Genomic DNA, 17,755 nt, shown 5'->3' with positions numbered 1-17,755 from the left:
CTAGATACAGGATACGTTAGCATTGCTAGAAGTTAACTGTTACTAGTAACACATAGACTGTAGTAGGCATGTCAACTAGTTTAGCTTGCTAACGCAAGAGTATAGGTAGAATGTGTGATAATTTAGCCTAGTTTATTGGCAATGGGGGCGGGGCTAACGTTGTTTCATGTTCCTGACTGTGTTTCATTCAAATAAATAACCTGTGTCATGTAAATCTACAATTAAAGATGTATGTTTGTCCAGATCTTTGTCAGGTTATTTTTCAGCAAGATATCTAGAGCTAGCTAACTGAAGTCAAGTTGAATCACGATATGGTTTGGTTGCTAAGCCTAACGTTCTACCCACCCAAGTCAATCCAGTTTGCTTCAACAACAGAAGTGGAAACAAGTAATGTTATCATTTCAAATGATTTGTAGTCAATCTGTTGAAAACAGTGTTGTGTAGATATAATACATTTATTTGCGCGTTTTTATTTCAAGTCTCCACCTTCGGTGTTTCAGTGAGTGCTGCTGTTAGCCATTTTTGCTCCCCAGCTTCACTCGTTGAAAACCAACCAATCAGCGCGCAGCTTATCTAAATATTAATCAGCATACCATAAAAGGAGAAAAGCTAGTGTTTTTTCCCGGGAACATTTCAGAGGATCTATCAAGGGGCATAGAAGAGCACCCGGGCCATTTTTAACCCAACCAATGTTACATATCCTATTCGGAGACCTGGTCCGGGTGCTGTTCTATGCTCTCTGGTAATTCCTCTGAAATTTCCCCGGGAAAAAACACTCGGTTTCTACTTTTATGGTATGCTCAATAATATTTAGATGAGCTGCACGCTGATTGGTTGGTTTTCAACGAATGAATATGCGGAGCAGAAACGGAACACGGCCAACAGCACTCACTGAAACACCGAACGTAGAGGCGGAGACATGAAATAAACGTGCAAATACATTTATTATGTCCACACTGTTTTCAACAGATTGACTAGATATCATTTGAAATGATAACTTGAGTTGTTTACACTGCTTTTGTCGAAGCAAACTGGATCAACTTAGGTGGGTAGAACGTTACAGCTTAGCAACCAATCTATATCATGATCAGTGTTGGGCGTTACAATGTAACGCGTTACAGTAGTCAGACTACTTTTGTTAGGTAACGAGTAACTTAACACGTTACTTATTTATTTGAATGAATCCGTAGTTCCTTGTTCAAATAAGTAACGCCTCACTTAATTTAGTCTTTTGGCTGAGAGCACTCAGCATGTAGCTAAAGGTCCAGGAAAGTTGAGGCCACTTTTCGCTAGGTACCTACGAAAACGTCTTAATCTGCTAAACAGGTGGGTTCCCCTCTGTTCTTCTGGTGCGCAGTCTCACAAGCCCAGTTTACCCGGCGTCATGGAGCCGACCAGCTAAATAGTTATTTAAGACTTGCATGCACAGGCCTACGTAATGTCACATTAAATCATTTATTGAACTCAAGCTTGTGTGATGTGTTGCTGTATTGTTCAGTGGTTTCGGTTTAGGATTATATTACTGTAAGTAAAATAGTCCGGTTCTGTACACAAGTTTCCGTTCAGAGTTAATGTAATGTGTTTTTGAGTTAATGTAATGTCGTTTTCCATTTGGGGGAGTGTGTTTTTGTATTGGGGGGAGGTGAAAAAGTCATCCGATTTGGGGGGAGTTGACTCGTATTTGGGGGGAGTGTTTTCATTTGGGGGATGTACTCATATTAGGAGGTGAAATTTGCACCGTACGTTTGTGATTAGCATACGGTCGGAACAGGACCTCTTTTCAGCAACAGTGGCATAGCAAATCCTTCTTTAAATTGTCCAAAGATTTCATTCAAAACTGTCTTTGGTGATATGGTCCGAGCACAGTAATAATTTAGTATCTTACTTTGTAGGGACCTTCCCATAGATAAACATCAGCCATGCCTGTCAGTGTCCGGTTCCTTGGGAAGATTATAAAAAGTGTCAAGATTCCCAGTACAGCCTGGAACACTGGATTTAAATTGGTCCATTTTCAATATACTTTAAAAACGTTCTCCTTTGTTGTTCGCGTGGAAGTACACAGAGCAGCGCGCAGCTTAACTAGTGTCTGACCAGAGGGCTGGTCTGTAGGTAAATGTTGGGGCGTGACAAAGTTGATGCTGCAAGTTGTGACGTCACAACTTGCACTGTTTCAAAAGCTAGTGTTTGCAAGTTGCAGTTTCAAAATAGTAAAATGTTAATAGGAAAGAGGTTTCAATGGACTTTGAGGTTCACTGTATGTCTATTTTACACATCAAACTGTCATTTTTCAACTATGACGAGGTAAAATTGGTTTTGCAATCAATCCCCCCTTTAAAGTAGGCTACACAACGCAGTAGGCCTACTGTAGCCTATATTCAAACCTTGGGGTTGTTCAATCAAGCCAATTGCATATATTTGGGGTGTGCTTGCCTTCGGCGAGCACAAACCATTGTTATCTCACATATATATTTATTTTTATTATTGTTTATTTTCGCGCCCCTAAGGCTCAGTCAATATTTGGACTATATAGACAAAGTCGATGTCAAAAGGTTCGTCTTGGTCATGACTGCGTTGGTTCTATTGAGATTAATGTTCCGTTGCACGGATTAGGTTTTAATTACATTTTTGTGCCAAAAGTGAAGCTAACGGTGGCTAACTTGCTAGCCACAGTCACTGACGCTACAGACGTCACTAACGTCACGAAATATCGCGTGACTACCTCAAGCAGAACATTAGTTTAGCAGCTTGTTAACTTCTGGGAAATACCTAGGCTAACTGCTTTACTGCAAGGGAGCTGAAGAAACACCACAAGCAACTATACAATAACTATTTACTCATTTCACTTTGTGATATGAAACACTTTTGTGAAGTGTAATGTACAATATAAGCTGATATAAGGAAGTAGTTACATCTACTTTCGGAAACAGTAGTCTACTATTTCACTGAAGCATTAGCATCATGACATTAGCCTCTGTCGCCCGGGTAACACATACAACAGCGGTCTATGATGCATCTGTTTTCAATCGTTAAAATAAACAATCCTCACAAATACATTTTCGTTGTAGGATTTATTTTGACATTAGATTACAAGTAAACGATTTGTTTGTGAAAATACCATTACCTGTGGTTTCAAACCAGTGTAGCTCACTGCAACGCTGTAGCCTAGTCCTGTAGCTAACAAAAACATCTCCACAGCTATTTACAGTACTAGTAGGAAGTCAAACGGCGGCACATGGTCAACACTACCCTTATTCAAATCAAAAGCCTGGTGAAAGGTGAAACTATCTGCAGTGCCGCCGCTAGCCATTTTGGTGCTCTACGCATAATTCCTTTATGATGCCCCCCATGATGCCCCTTATGATGTTTTTTTTTGGGGTGGGGGTGGGGGGGGGGCACCATCGTAACGTTTGAGCAATTAAATATATCTCTTGTTTTGCCTGTTTTGTGATAAACATGCCTAAAAGGTGCGTAATAATTATATAGGCCTACTGAAATAATACCGGCATTATAATTATAATTACTATGATGATTTTTCAGTTGGCAAATTTTTGGTGCCCCCTCAGGACTTGGTGCCCTACGCACAGCGCGTAGTGCGCGTTATGGGAGCGGCGGCACTGACTATCTGACTAGTGACTACTAACCTGAATTCCATTGCCACAGCCTAAACTTCAATCTGTTAATGAAAATAATTCATTTCAACCTAGACCGTACAACGGAAGTAACGTTAAATTGAATTCAACCAACGCAATCACTACCAAGACAGTCTAGTAGTTGTAGCCTACAATTTACCAGGGCAGCTTCTCCACACAGCAGGGCTATATCGCATTTTGCCTTGTTACTGACAATGATTGCTACCACTGACATTTTTATGAATGAGTGATTTTCCCCTAAATAAATGTCAAGCTTATTTACGTTTTTGGGGGCATATTTTCAGTTAGCAGATGATACTATTTGAATTGCGATTCCATCTGAGATAGCTAGCTACTGATGGTAACGTTGTTGTTAAAATACATTTCAAAGGTTTTTTTTTATTAATGAATGAATGCAATATGAGTAGGCTAAATGCTTGAAAATATAATGAGAAGGGAAAAACTTACAATTACGTTTAAGTCATAGAGATTAGGTCAATTTTTACACCGGTCTGCCAAATGTATTCATTTTGATTCAACTATGAGGTTGCTGATCACCATTCCCTCTTGCAGGGGAAATGAAAAGACAACTATTTCATTCCACTCTTCACTCTTAGTATTTTCAGTTGTAAATGAGCAGAAAAAATATGCTTTTAAATCTATGTAATCTTTATAAATAATAAGTAGGCTATGCATTTTAATATAAAATATACAGAAATATTAGTTGTAAAATGTAATTTAAATACGGACCCCTCCAACCAAGACAAGCAAGCACACCCTACAATTTCCCCAGAAATTGTACCCTCTAGTTTTATATTTATTTGCTTTCATGAAGTGTATTCTATGGTGTGTGTGACCTCTCTTTGTTGTTGTTTTTTGTGTTTGTTTACGTGAACCTGGAATTTTCTTTTGGAAGAATAAAGCAAATTTACATGAATCTTAGCGTTGGTGGTTGGCTGGATTCCCGGGCAGACCATGGACCATGTCCACACCTCACCACTCATCAGTGACAGCCTGAAAGGTGTACAGAACTTGAAAGTAAGTAAATAAGACTTATTTATATAGCACATTTCATACAGGAATTGCAGCTCAAGCTGCTTTACATAAAATCAACAAAAACAATAATACAAGAGATAAAAGTAATAGATCTAAAACATATAACAAACCAGACAAGCCACACTCTATCTGCGGTCTCTCAAATCCGTCTTAGATCCGAGCTGCACTTGCAGTTTCCGCACATATAACAACCCAGACAAGCCACATTCTATCTGCGGTCTCTCGAATCAGTCTTAGATCCGAGCTGCATTTGCAGTTTCCACACATATAACAACCCAGACAAGCCGCACTCTATCTGTGGTCTCTCGAATCCGTCTGGGATCCGAGCTGCCTCGTGCAGTTTCCAAACATATAACAACCCAGACAAGCCGCACTCTATCTGCGGTGAAAGAATGCTTCATACTCCCAACATTTACTTCTCCATTCTATAAACATCTGTATTTCTAAAGCATCCTGTGAAACGCTCTCATAGCGACTGTCAATAGTGTTCCTGTTCCCTGCCCAAAGTATGCAAGTTATGGAAAAAGTGATGTCTGGCTTGAATAAACGACCCATCTTGCATTTCACCATAGACTGGCAGAAAATACTCAGGGAGACAGAGACCTATTAGCACACATGATCTGTAACTTAGGAATTTGTTTGATTGAGGACAGATACTCGGAATAAATAGATCCCTTGCCATGTCTGTCAATCTTAAAGGATATCTTTAGCCCTTAGGTTATACAAATCAACACCCTAACAACCAAATGAATAGTAAGAGAGAAAAAACATCCGTGAACATTCTCAATGATGTGCCGTTTAACTATCACCTGTTTTTCTGGTTTGACACCTTCCCCTCCACCACCCTCCTATGTAAACACCATCAAAACACATCACAAATGAAGCCTATTGATGACAACAATCCTGGGAGATGGTCATGATGTTTCCACATTATTGTGTCTCAGTATTAATGTGTACGCTAATCCCTTCATCTTCATCCCACTCATATAGCCAGCTTGTTGCTAGGTGGACCATGTTGCCCGACAGGCCGATAGCAATGGCAGTTTGCGCACGTGTATCAAAATAACCCATTTCGTTTCTCAGACAGCAAGGGCTGAGAACACGGTCTCTGTTTTGCCACAAAACTCTGCGAGTGGTTTTAGCGAGAGTCCTGCGCAGCTGTTCTCATGGACAAGATTCATTACGTGTGTTTGTTTATGTGGCCACGGTACATTCCTGTGTGACAGCCACCGGTGCACAGCCATCCACACCGTGGTGCAACGTCTTTATTTACGTGTTCAGTCTGGGGCAAAGCTAAGGTTTAATTCATCCTGGCAGGGCTGTTGTGGACATGCAGACAACTTCACACATCCCATTACACTGCTTGCCTCTGTGCTAGCACACCCAACACAACCCTTTTTGCTGATGTTGTTGTTGTTTGTGACAGTCAGATGTATGAATTACTGTTCTTAGTGATGAAATATTGAACATCTGGAGAAGTGGCCACAGAATCACAGTGTGTGTCTATGTCACTTGTTTGACAATAAAAGCAGGGTTCCACTATGGGGTGGTTGGTCTTTTATGGGCAAAAGCCTCAACCACACATATCTCCATATTTAACCCAGAAACCTCTGTTTGCCATGAGTAGTTCATATCATATCCTGCCCATTATTAATTGTAATTTTTTGCATTCTATTGACTGAAAAACATGGCCATGCTAAAGGGTGATGTCATGACCTAACACATTCACCTGTCATTTGTTTTACAAATTCAATGCTATGCTCATATTCTGTTATTTGACCCAACCTTTCTTCCAGTTCCAGTCAAGTGCAGACCTATAAAGTCTAGCTCTCAGACCCAGGAGGTCTGAGAAAGTGCAAGATGTTTGCTTTGTGGGAAGGCAGTAGCGTGTGAAGGATGGGAATGCATTTATAACACTTTAATATGTGGCTCAGCCATGTTATGGACTGTAAAACAGTTTCTCCATCAGGTCATATAATGTGTCCAGGGAGTGTCATGGTTTCTGCTGAACTTCAGCGGTCGAGTTGGAGAAGGTGATGTTATTAGTTAACAATGGCAATTGCTTCTGTGTGTTGAGGAGGGGGTAACCACAATGGCTTTCATGAAAAGGAGTAGGGGTGTGTGTGTGTGTGTGTGTGTGTGTGGGGGGGGGGGGGGGGCATCATTGCTGCCCCTTGTTTTTTTTTCCTTTTTCTCTTTTGTCTTCAAGCCAAGTCTTCTTCTTCTCTGATTTTGGTGTCACCACTCTCTGCTTGATTGCAGCCTTAGATTGAGATCAGGGGATTGTTGTTGTTGTACAGTCTGTTGGACACAGCAGACCAAATGCACCTAGTCAAGACAAGTCATGACGTATGAGGTTTTCATTTGTAAGATAAAAATGATATAATGCATAGTTTTATTTTTTCTTTGAAGAGTTAAGGTATTAAAACCCAGATATTTTTGTTGCCATGGCTGTCCAGTTGTTTTAATGATAAACAATACAGGCAAATTGCCTCCCCATTGGCACTGTTAAAGCTAATCTGAGCTACAGAAAAGTGAAATAAAACCTGCCATAAAACCAAGGGAAATTTGGCAGGAATACACCGTCAAATCCCTACTCTGGCCTCCCAAGGCTTCATCTAGAGACCTGAATGTACGGTATTGTTGTTTTACTGCACTGTACTTGATTTCCTAATTACCTTGGTTCCTGTGTGTGTGTATGCACGCGTGTGTGTGGGGGCATGAGTGTGGGTGTGGGTGTGTGTGTGTTTGCAATCAAATTCTGGCAGACATCTGTGTGCATTTCTCTGTTTCTCTGTGTGTGTGCTGCTGTGCTTGTGTGTGTTTTTTGCATGCCTGGACAGTTTTGTCTGTCTTGCCTTGCAATGTTTACTAAGCAGTGGTTGTGGGAATACCATTAAACAGACCTGTGATGAACATTGAAAATCATGTTGTATTGTATCTTTCCCATACGTTCATTTCCCTAAATAGCATTCCAACCGAAGTTCACTGGTGGTGTATGTGTGAAGGATCTTTTATCAACATGGGTATTCCTTGAATTGTAGCTCTGTTATCCATCTGTACTCCATCCGGGAGTCAGATGGCTGAGCGTTTAGGGAATCGGACTAGTAATCTGAAGGTTGGCAGATCGATTTCCGGCCGTGCCAAATGACGTTGTGTCCTTGGGCAAGGCACTTCACCCTACTTGCCTCGGGGGGAATGTCCCTGTACTTACTGTAAGTTGCTCTGGATAAAATGCACACATTTATGCACAGTATATTGAACTTTTAGGGTTTTTTCTGTTAGGAAAATAGGTGATGAATGTGTGGTAGTGTAGTCTGAGTAATGACATACTGTATAATACTATGATTGACAGTTGGCCTTGTTTACATCCAAGGTTTCCGGGACTACGAGGGAAACAGACAAAGCCCAGCTCATGATCTGACAAGCTGGAAGTGTTCTGCAAGGTAACAGGTGTCCAAAGGCAGTGTACAGGCTGTAGGAGATAGTAACCAAGCTCAGCAAATGTACGTTCAGTGTTAAGCACAGATTAATTGCAATTGGTCAGAGACACAGGTTTTCCTGTGTGTTCTATACTGTTTCTGAACCAGCACTCTTCAACCATACATGGCTTTGCATTGGCTTAGAGTTAGTATAGGTCATAGTGAACCTAACAACCCTGGACCTTACCACTGATTGTTAGAAGTATGCACTGCTGACCCTTGATTTTTCTGCTGTACTTTCTATATGCATTATAAAATATAATATACATAGATCAAAGTGTAAACAAAATCAATAACATGTAAGTGTAACAAAAAGAATGGGGCAAATGTCTCATGAATGTCTCTCGTTTCAAAGGCTTGTCAGGACGAACAGAAACTTGGCAATCATCTTGAGATGAAAACAACTGCACGGTCTGGACATGTATGTTACTGCTTCCAGGCAGTACTGGCTCTGTAAGCTGGTGTCTGTCACACAATGACATTTTTGACACATGTGATCTTTGTAAAAAGAAGAACACATCTACTGGTCTGGTTTTGAAGTCAGTATCCTGCTGAGTATCCTGTTGCATCCAGTTTTCTGACACGCCATGTCACATCAGCTGGAATGGATGCAGCAGGCGTTGTGTCAGGTAATCACTGAATTGGAAAAGGTACATGTATTTGTTATTTCTCTCTGTCTTTCTCTCTCTCTCTGTCTCTCTCTCTCTCCTTCTGTGTTTATACATACCCCCATCTCTCTAAAATAAAATTTAGTAGCTTTTCTAAAGTAACATTAGTAACATCCCATTCCCAATCCTTTTACAGCAAGAGCTCAGGGTGCTGCAGGATTTGACAGTGAAAAACTAAGTTTACTCCATACTACATACTTAGCACCATCTAGTGGTTTGTAGGCTGACCTGCATAAAATACATCACTTAAAAGCTGTTCGTTGTTGCCGAATTTCAATTGAATAGCGTACATAATTTTGAATCTCAACAAAGCAGAGTTATTTCAAAACATTATACTTTTTAGAAAATATAACATACATGCAATCTAAATTTCATACAACCCACACAAAAAAATTGTGTGAATGATTGATTATTTTTATTTTGTGTAACTGTCTGTGTTGTTTTACCTACGTCTAACAACGTACATTACACTGTGTACGTTGAAGTATTCAAATAGTCCATACACAAGTCACTGTGCTGGAAAGTACGAAAAAGTATTCAGGCAGTGGTTGAGGCACAATTCTGACGTCAAATTTTAGCGCAAGAAGGAAACGGCCCTCTGACGTATTAGTGTCGCGCCTCAATAACACAGGGCGATTGGGCGACTTTTGGGTCAAGTTTAGGTTTTGGTGGAGAATAATAATGGCTTTACGGGTGATGCGGCTGGTCATCCCCCAGGGTGCTTCGGTTTACCACGCTGGGGCGACTGTGCAGACGGTGAGATAATAAGTTACCGTACTAACCCGTTGAGGACAGACATCAAGTTCACATGACACCGTACAAGGACACCGTCCGCAAAAAGCCTGGTGCTTGCCAGAGAGATAGCTAACCATGCTAGCTAGCAAAAAATTATATATAGCGCTGGGACCAAGACAGGTTTAATTTAAGATTTTTCAGATAACTGTTTAGCTTTGTGTATCTGACGTAGACTTATTAGCTAGCTAGCTAACAATTAGACATCCGTTTCCCGAGTTAGTCGAGAATTATCGATATCCTTAGCTCAAGTTTACAAAGAAATACATGTCACCTATTTTGTTATTCATTGGTGTTCTTTAGATGCTAGTCGTAAACAACACAGTTTGTTCAATATTCCCTCCACTCCACTCACTCACTCACTCACTCACTCACTCACTCACTCACTCACTCACTCACTCAGCTAACACAGCTAACTCAGCTAACTACAATGTCGGTATTTACATTTGTTTGAATAACATATTTTCCACACGTAGGCTGGGATCCACACAGGCTCAGTGAAGAACCTGCGGTATGGCTGGTGGGCGTATGCTCTGGGTGAGAGGACAACCCCTAGATTCAAGGAAAACAGCAAGATCATCTCCATTGATGGCAACCTTGCATCAGGAAAGAGTGCACTGGCACAGAAGCTGGCAGACAAACTTGGTAAATATACAACTATCCTCAATAGTATTTAAATGATGTATACTGTATGTGTGTGAATGCAGTGGAATTTGGTTACTTGCTGAATGACTGTTTGACTAAATGTATTTCTGAGGCTTAACGAGAAGAAATGAAAAATGACAGCAGAAATTGAATAAATACCCTTTTGGCATTTGTAGGGATGTTGTACATGCCCGAGCCCGACACCCACTACATGGACAAGATGACAGAAGAGAAGGTGTCTCTTCCTTCTCAGTTCAACGGCAGCTGCAGCCTGGAGAAGTTTTACCTGGACCCCAAAGCCTCGGACGGGAACTCCTACCGTCTGCAGTACTGGATGTACGTCATGAGGCTGCTGCAGTACTCCGATGCCTTGGAGCACCTCATCACCACCGGTACAGAGGCCCCAGCCCATCTTGCTGGCGATGTCGAGCAGCGTTTTAGAAACTGGGGGGCAAAGCCCTGTGAGAAAGACGCGTGAGTGACAGAGAGACGGGGGGAGAGCAGGGAAAGGAAATGCAGCTGAACGAATACGCTGTGTTTTAACCTAAATAGTGTTAAAAAATTGTGATAATCAGGAAACGCAATATGTGGCGGCCGGTGTTTATTCTCTGGCGCACCGCCACAAATTAGTCTTATGTGTGGGAAACACTGAAATTACACCATAAAATACATACTAAAAACAAAATACAAACAGTCAATAACAGTCAAATAAGTAACATCACAACTCAAGAGGTAGTGTGAAACGCTAGTGCATATAAGCATGTTTTAAGTTTGGATTTAAAAACAGAAGATGAAGGAGCCTGCCTGATAGAGAGGGGAAGATGATTCCACAGCCTAGGACCGCAACTGCGAAGGCTCTATCACCTGTACGTTTACAACATGACCGGGGAGTGTACAAAAGTAGCTTGTCCGCAGACCTCAGTGACCTAATGTTATAGGACAGGACAGAGATGCTGTGCTGTGAGCCCTCCCTGTGCCTTTAGACTAAGTCTCAGCTGAGTATTTTGATGATGTCATTGTCTTTAAACATTTGTTCAATGTTTTAATGCCAGGTTCTTTCTGTTCTAGGCCAGGGAGTGGTTCTGGAACGTTCTCCCTTCAGTGACATGGTATTTGTGGAAGCCATGTTCAAGCAGGGCTACATCAGAAAGCAGTGTGAGTACAGGAGTCCATCATACAGGATACATATTGTCACATTTTATTCATGTTTAAGAAAAGTTCAATGCATTAAATATGCTATAAAGAGAGCGTATAGAGCCTTTGTTTGGATCTATCCCTGTGCTCAACACCAACCCAGTCTTTGTATTTATGCAATACACACAGTCTTGCTCTTCAGAATATAAAGTCTGGGTGATGATGGTTGAGAAACTGCTGTCCATCTATGCCTGGACAACCTTGTGAGAGTGATCAGGGATTGATTCCCCTATGTTCTGGAACGCAGGTGTGGACCACTACAACGAAATCAAAGGGATCAGCATCTGTGAGTTCCTGCCTCCTCACCTGGTCATCTATGTCGACTCGCCGGTAGAGGAAGTTCAGAAGAAGCTGAAACAGTCAGGCAAGGTAAGGAGACGGCAGCACCAGCTGGCAGCATGTACGACTTCCTGTCCTACTTCCTGTCCATCTGCCAGTTTGTCTTTGTGTCTCTGTCTACAGCCAACTGGCCATCTGTTATCAGAAGTCTTTTCTGATTCATTTGTAATTCCTAATGCTCCATATAGATTGTTCTGAAGGCTCATTTTTTGTAATCATATTTATGTGCTCTCTGTGGTTTAGTACTGTAGGCAGCTTGAGTCTAAAGGACGTGATTACTTCTGTGCTGATTATGCAAATGGTCCTCATGTGGAGGATCTTGGAAACCTCTACAAATCCTCTAACAAATGCCATAGTCCCGTATGTCAGATATCAAAAGAGGCACTATGATTCCTTGTAGAAAGGGAAAAAAGGGCATCATTGGAACCCTTTCCCTTGTCAAATGCCTCCGTGCAATGCGTCACAATTGCAAAAATGAGTTGTAACTTTTCTGCACACGCTACCCATTAAAGAATACTCAAATTTGGCAGACAGGCAAGCCCTCACAAAGCCTGGTTGTAATTAGCAGTGTGCAAATGGTGGTCCCAGAAATAATCCGCTCTTTAAAGATAATCACAGGGGCCTGGAGGAATGCTAGTGTGAACTGAGTTAAACATTGGGCCCTGTTGGCAGAAGACAGTCATTTTCAGCTTGATGTTCAGAACTTTGATTATGATTACGGCTGTTTGATTTATACATTAGAGCGTTTGTTAAAATCTATTTTAAGCCCATTTAAAATCGACAGTTTAGGGGCAGTAGGGTTTTTAAACCTCAGTATCAGAAAAAGATTAATAAACCTACTGAGAAAGAAACCTGTTTCTGGTTATGAAGTAAAATAAAATAATACTTTGGTACCACAATAAAAATAAAGACTTTCAAAGATATTTGTTGTTTGGCTATAGGACTAGGAACCAAGTAGTAAATATTTGTTTATTTTCCAGTCATATCTTCAAAATGTACCTTTGGCCTATCTGAAGAGCATTGAGGATGCTTACAAGAAGACCTTCCTTCCTAAGATGAGGTGAGTGAACCTGAACAGCCTTGCTTCTCTGCAGCTTGGTCAGACCCTGGGGTGTTGACCTGGGAACAGGAGACAGAAGTCCCATCTGTGACTACACAGCTTGCTTGTGTTTGTGTCTTATGTTTCAGTGAGAGTGCAGAGCTGCTTGCATATGACACAACCCAGATCCAAGACATTGAGAGGGTAAGTAAGGCAGGAGGAATGTTAGACACAGTGACAGTACTCCAAAGAACACACGAAAAATATATGTTTAAAGTGTCTACTGGTGCTTCTACTGCATGCATGATTTAACAACCAACCTTCGTTTGAAGAAGTATACATATCTCTTTGCCGTATACAAATCATTTACCTCACTGATAAGTAGTGATGGGCAAATCGAGGCTTTTCGAAACAGAGACAATTGAAACATTGGAGTCGGGGCCTTTGAAACGCTCAAAACCTTTACTCAACAGCGACATCTGCTGGCAACTGCGAACATGGCATAGCTAATAGTGTTATAGCTAATTCCACATCACAATCTAAAGGATCCTTGTGGTTGTACGAAATTATTGCCGTCCTGCAATGCAGATAGCGTGGTATCAAATACGGGAGCGATGGCTTTCATGTAACAATACAAATAAGCCCAAATATGATTTTTGAACTGTTTGAGAAGATAAACTCAGTGTACAGTTGTTACATGCTCATATATATATATATATACTGTATAGACTATATATAACGTTCTCTAACTGTGTCTAATTATCTCAAACTGTCTCAAACTGTCTTAAACTCACAAATCTCACTTTTCTATATTTGATTGGCTTAGAGATGGTTTTGGGAGCGGTGATCCCGCCTCCTTCAACAGTGACACAAAACATTTTTTACAAGTTCTTTTTTACAAGTACACAATTTTTTTTTTACTGAGCTCCATCTCTTGCCACTAATTTCACGCAATACCATAGTCTCACACATTCAAAACCTTTTTGGCTTTGCCGCCTCATTTTATACCCCGACACGTCAGAGTCTTTTGGCGAGAAAGTACGAGACAGGTTTCGTTCAAGATCACGTCACAAAACGTTACGAAACACGAGACACGTGACCGGAAGTGTTTTTAAAACCCGTCTCGAAATGTTGTTCCGTAAGTGTTAAATGTGTCGGGACAGTATCGACACCTTAGTACCGAGTAGCCCATCACTACTGATAAGTCATTCTTCTTCTATAGGTAGCAGAAGACATTGACGTCTTAAAGTTTGATAAAGGACCATGGATGGAGCAGGACGACGTCACTTTCCACTACACCAGGATGCTGTGAGTCTGTTAATATTTGTTTCCACACCTGGAATACCAGCCTTTTTATCTCAGTGAAGTTGTTTGTTGAGCATCTGTCTAGTTAACTAAGGGGAGTTTTGCACAGTACATTGGACTAACTAGCTGTCATTTTAGGTTATGTCTTTGTTCCATGATTCATTATTAGAATTCCCTTCTGTGGAGAATGTCACATTGCCCCCATTTAATATCCAATGACCTGCCGGTTGAGAACTAACTTTCGACAGTTGTATTTAGGATAAGAATCTTATCAATGGGTCATTACTTCATTCATGCTGTATGGATAGCTGTAACCCCTGCTAATCCCAGCCTCCTAGCGTCTGCAGTTTAGCTGTGGCAGCCTGGCGTTCTCTTATGCATCCCATTTCCCTCCTGCTTTCCCCCAGGGTGGAGGACAAGCAGCTGGTGGGGGACCTGGCCTGCATACCCCGCTTCCTGCCTGAGGTCACCATCGGAGCCCACGAGTTTGATGCCAATTACTATGAATACAAATCGGTATGTGGGGAAATATATCAACATTTCATATGTGCTCTGAATACTCGGGCATCTCCCTGCTCTTTGCGCTTTACTCCATTATTTTTCATATACTCCATAATAAATTGCATTTTCCCCTGGCTATGTTGGGCCTGTGTTCGTCAACAGCGAGGGCCTTGCCTGCAACATGATGAAGAACTGGTTTCCTTTGAAATATCGACATGAGAAATGAAAGCGGTGAAAATGCCATATGCAGAATATTCCCCAAGTCATCAGTCTTGCAGGAAAACATTTGGCTCTGACCTTTCTAGTTTATTGACTGGAGACTGGTTTTGTCTCCCTGGCACCAGGAATTGGTGCTTGGTAATGTGCTCCCGGGGTCCTTGAGCTGGCATTTAGCTCCGAGTTGGACCCTATCTCATTGTGGATAAGGCTGTATGCAGTTCTCCTGCTGCCCTGCTGTTGACTTAGTCTCCTGCAAGCTGTGATCAGAATAGATTACGCCTCTTGAATGTACTTGTCATGGACACAAAATGCTGTGTTTATCATGGCATAGTACCATCAGATTAAAATCCAATACATTTGTTGTTGTAAGAACACCAAAAATGCATAGTAATACCCCTCAACTAAACTCAAATCTCCATAGACTTGGGGAAACTTTCACAAGCAGGCTGAGAAACATTTCGACTGTGTGAGGAGAAATTCAACTACGTAGGGGTCACCTCTTCTGTAACTGTTGGTTGGCTGCTTGGAGCAGATCCAGGGCAGAAGACAAATATCAAAAATGGTTTGTGACAGTGGTCATGGAAAACGATGGCTTCTTGACATTTGTTAAGAAATGTATGCCACTTTCCCAATCCTGACCAATGTTGCCTTGACCTGCTGTCTTAACAGCTGTTAACGCCTGCCCGGCTAATTGTGAAGTGGGTGGCAGCGTTGGCGCTGGTCATGAAACTAACGACATGGCAAAGAGCTGGAGGCAGAGCTGCCCCCCCTGTCTGTCACTCAGTCACTGGCGAGGCAACAGCTCATAACAGGATGTTGGCCAAGGCTCGGGGTGATGGAGTGCAGTATCGCCCTCGGTGACACGGCACTTTGCTATGTCATTAGTCTCAACTGTTAGCCCTCACCTGAGGATGGATGGCTCCAGACCAGATCCTCCCTTAAGCTTCAAGTGCAGAGACAGACCCCGGAGCCTAACATCAGACGACTGTTAAATCGGGAAGCTTCCATTAACTATTACTGACATGTCTAGTTAATGCAGACAGGACCGTTGTGACAGTGACCCCTGTTTATACTTTCCCCTGATTGTCTGACACCACGGCCTGTGTGTGGGCATGAGTGATCTCTCCTTCTCCGTTTTAATTGTCCTTGGTTACTGTTTCTTCCCTCCTTCTCTGCAGCTTCCTGGAAAGAAGTACGCACCCGGGTTTAATGCTGACGTAGGAGACAAGCACATCTGGTTGAAGTGAATGAGGGAACGGTGTAGGGGAAGCCTTGCTGGTGACTCACCTCCTCCCAGCCTTCCTCCTTTGCTCCAGCTTCCCTGTGGGGGAGGAGTCTATGATGGGCTCATCCAATCAGCAGCTTGTAGTCGGGGATCTGACAGTGTCTATCTAGGAGAGGTTTTATGTCCTGTATAATGTGTATGTAATAAAACAAATTTAATTTAAAGTGATTCAGTATGCCTTTCTTCTTTTGTATCTCTTAAACTCTGTATCTGATATAGTCTGTAACATAGTGATGGAATACACATGAAAGGAGTGCATAAAAAGAGGGTAGAGTAGAGACAGTGTGTGTGTCACCAAAGAAATATACATAGACAAAATGCTGTAGTTTTACCCGTGCCTGAAAACTCTGACAAAATAAGTACATGCATACCTCTCTAAACATAACACCGAGACCCCGCTAAAGGATAGAGCACTTAGATTAAACAGCAGAGAGATCCGCAGCTTATTTTTGACCCTATATTATTGCCAGGCAGGCACATTACCTGAGTACAGTTATGCGAAGCAGCACCAAACACACAAGATTGGTTAAATTTATGTCCCACTTGCAGCTTTTAGTGTTTCAACAGCATCCTCCCTGAATACCTTTCAGGGCACACACACACACTGTCAGCTATAACTGGAGTCCTTGTTTCCTGTGGGGGGTTATATGAGTATGGTGTCTGAATTCCTCTAAAAAGAGTGAATTAAGCTGTTTCTAGCTTCATAGCATTTGTTTGGTTGTTTTGTGCTCTTTCCCAGTGTTTAGTTGCATTACATTTATTTTGATTCCTTAGTTTATCCTCACTTGTGGTAAGATTTGTCATGCTGTTGCTTGTGTTCACAGGGTGTATTTTTAAAAGTATATTTAGGTCTCAGTAGATTGAACCCAGAGGAAATGTTGGTGGAATATATAAAACCGGTAAAAATGATATAATTCCGCTACTATAAACACAAGAAGAGTTGTGTCCATTGAATGACATTCAATTCACTTAATTGATCCTAAATTTAATTCAAGTATCCCATTATAAGATTGAGTTTATCTGATTATCACCTTTTATCTTCTCAGCTTGACGGCAAGCTCTGGCACAGGTCCATCTTCTACTATCATCATTAACAGATTTTACGTGTTGTTACAGAGACTGGAATCGACTTTGAGTGTGATGAGCGTTTTTGCTGCACAAAATGCATATCTAAGCGTAAGAGGCCACAGCAGGGGCCCCTTACACAGACCAGAATAACATAATGAAAAAGGTTTTAAACGTAAGGGAAAACTAGGGCTGAAGTCCTTTACATCAACAGAGAATGTTATCAAAGTTAAAAAATGTTATCACAAAAAATAGGTTAACTTTTTTTTATTGAGTATAGTTTTTTATAGGTTTGCACTGATAGCTTGCCAATGGATGCTATCTTTACCTTCTCTATTTCTGTTTCTCAGTTCCTTGGCTGAGACATAATTTTGTGACCAAACCTCCACAAATAGCTTGTGCTAAGAGCTTGAAAGAAGCGATTCATTCCTTTTTCTTTTGTGGTCTGTAGTCGGCTCTGTGCTTTAATCAAGCCTTGATTGTCTGAGTTGATGTACTCAGAGGGCTTTATAGCTGAGTGTGCATGTGAGACTAAA

The 17,755-nt window shown here is 41.5% G+C and overlaps 1 protein-coding gene and 1 long non-coding RNA gene across 2 annotated transcripts; both read left to right on the top strand.

Moving 5' to 3' along the window:
- The first annotated feature begins 6,930 nt into the window (after positions 1 to 6,930).
- Positions 6,931 to 9,061, top strand: LOC146234294 (uncharacterized). Its single transcript, XR_014741733.1, has 3 exons — positions 6,931 to 7,900; positions 8,062 to 8,131; positions 8,523 to 9,061. It is a non-coding gene; the product is annotated as an uncharacterized LOC146234294 (long non-coding RNA).
- A 370-nt stretch (positions 9,062 to 9,431) lies between these two features.
- On the top strand, positions 9,432 to 16,322 carry ndufa10 (NADH:ubiquinone oxidoreductase subunit A10). The gene is made up of 10 exons (XM_084689491.1): positions 9,432 to 9,591; positions 10,104 to 10,272; positions 10,449 to 10,664; positions 11,341 to 11,427; positions 11,714 to 11,835; positions 12,786 to 12,865; positions 12,994 to 13,048; positions 14,067 to 14,152; positions 14,557 to 14,665; positions 16,048 to 16,322. Exons 1-10 carry the CDS (start codon positions 9,517 to 9,519, stop codon positions 16,114 to 16,116), a joined length of 1,068 nt encoding a protein of 355 aa, XP_084545617.1. The 5' UTR covers positions 9,432 to 9,516; the 3' UTR covers positions 16,117 to 16,322.
- The last annotated feature ends 1,433 nt before the right edge of the window (positions 16,323 to 17,755 follow it).

The sequence above is a fragment of the Hypomesus nipponensis genome, chromosome 23, assembly GCF_054491055.1.
Source record: "Hypomesus nipponensis isolate SF chromosome 23, ASM5449105v1, whole genome shotgun sequence".
Taxonomy (NCBI): Eukaryota; Metazoa; Chordata; class Actinopteri; order Osmeriformes; family Osmeridae; genus Hypomesus; species Hypomesus nipponensis.
Note: the sequence above shows the minus strand (reverse complement) of the source record. Positions and strands in the feature narration are given on the sequence as shown.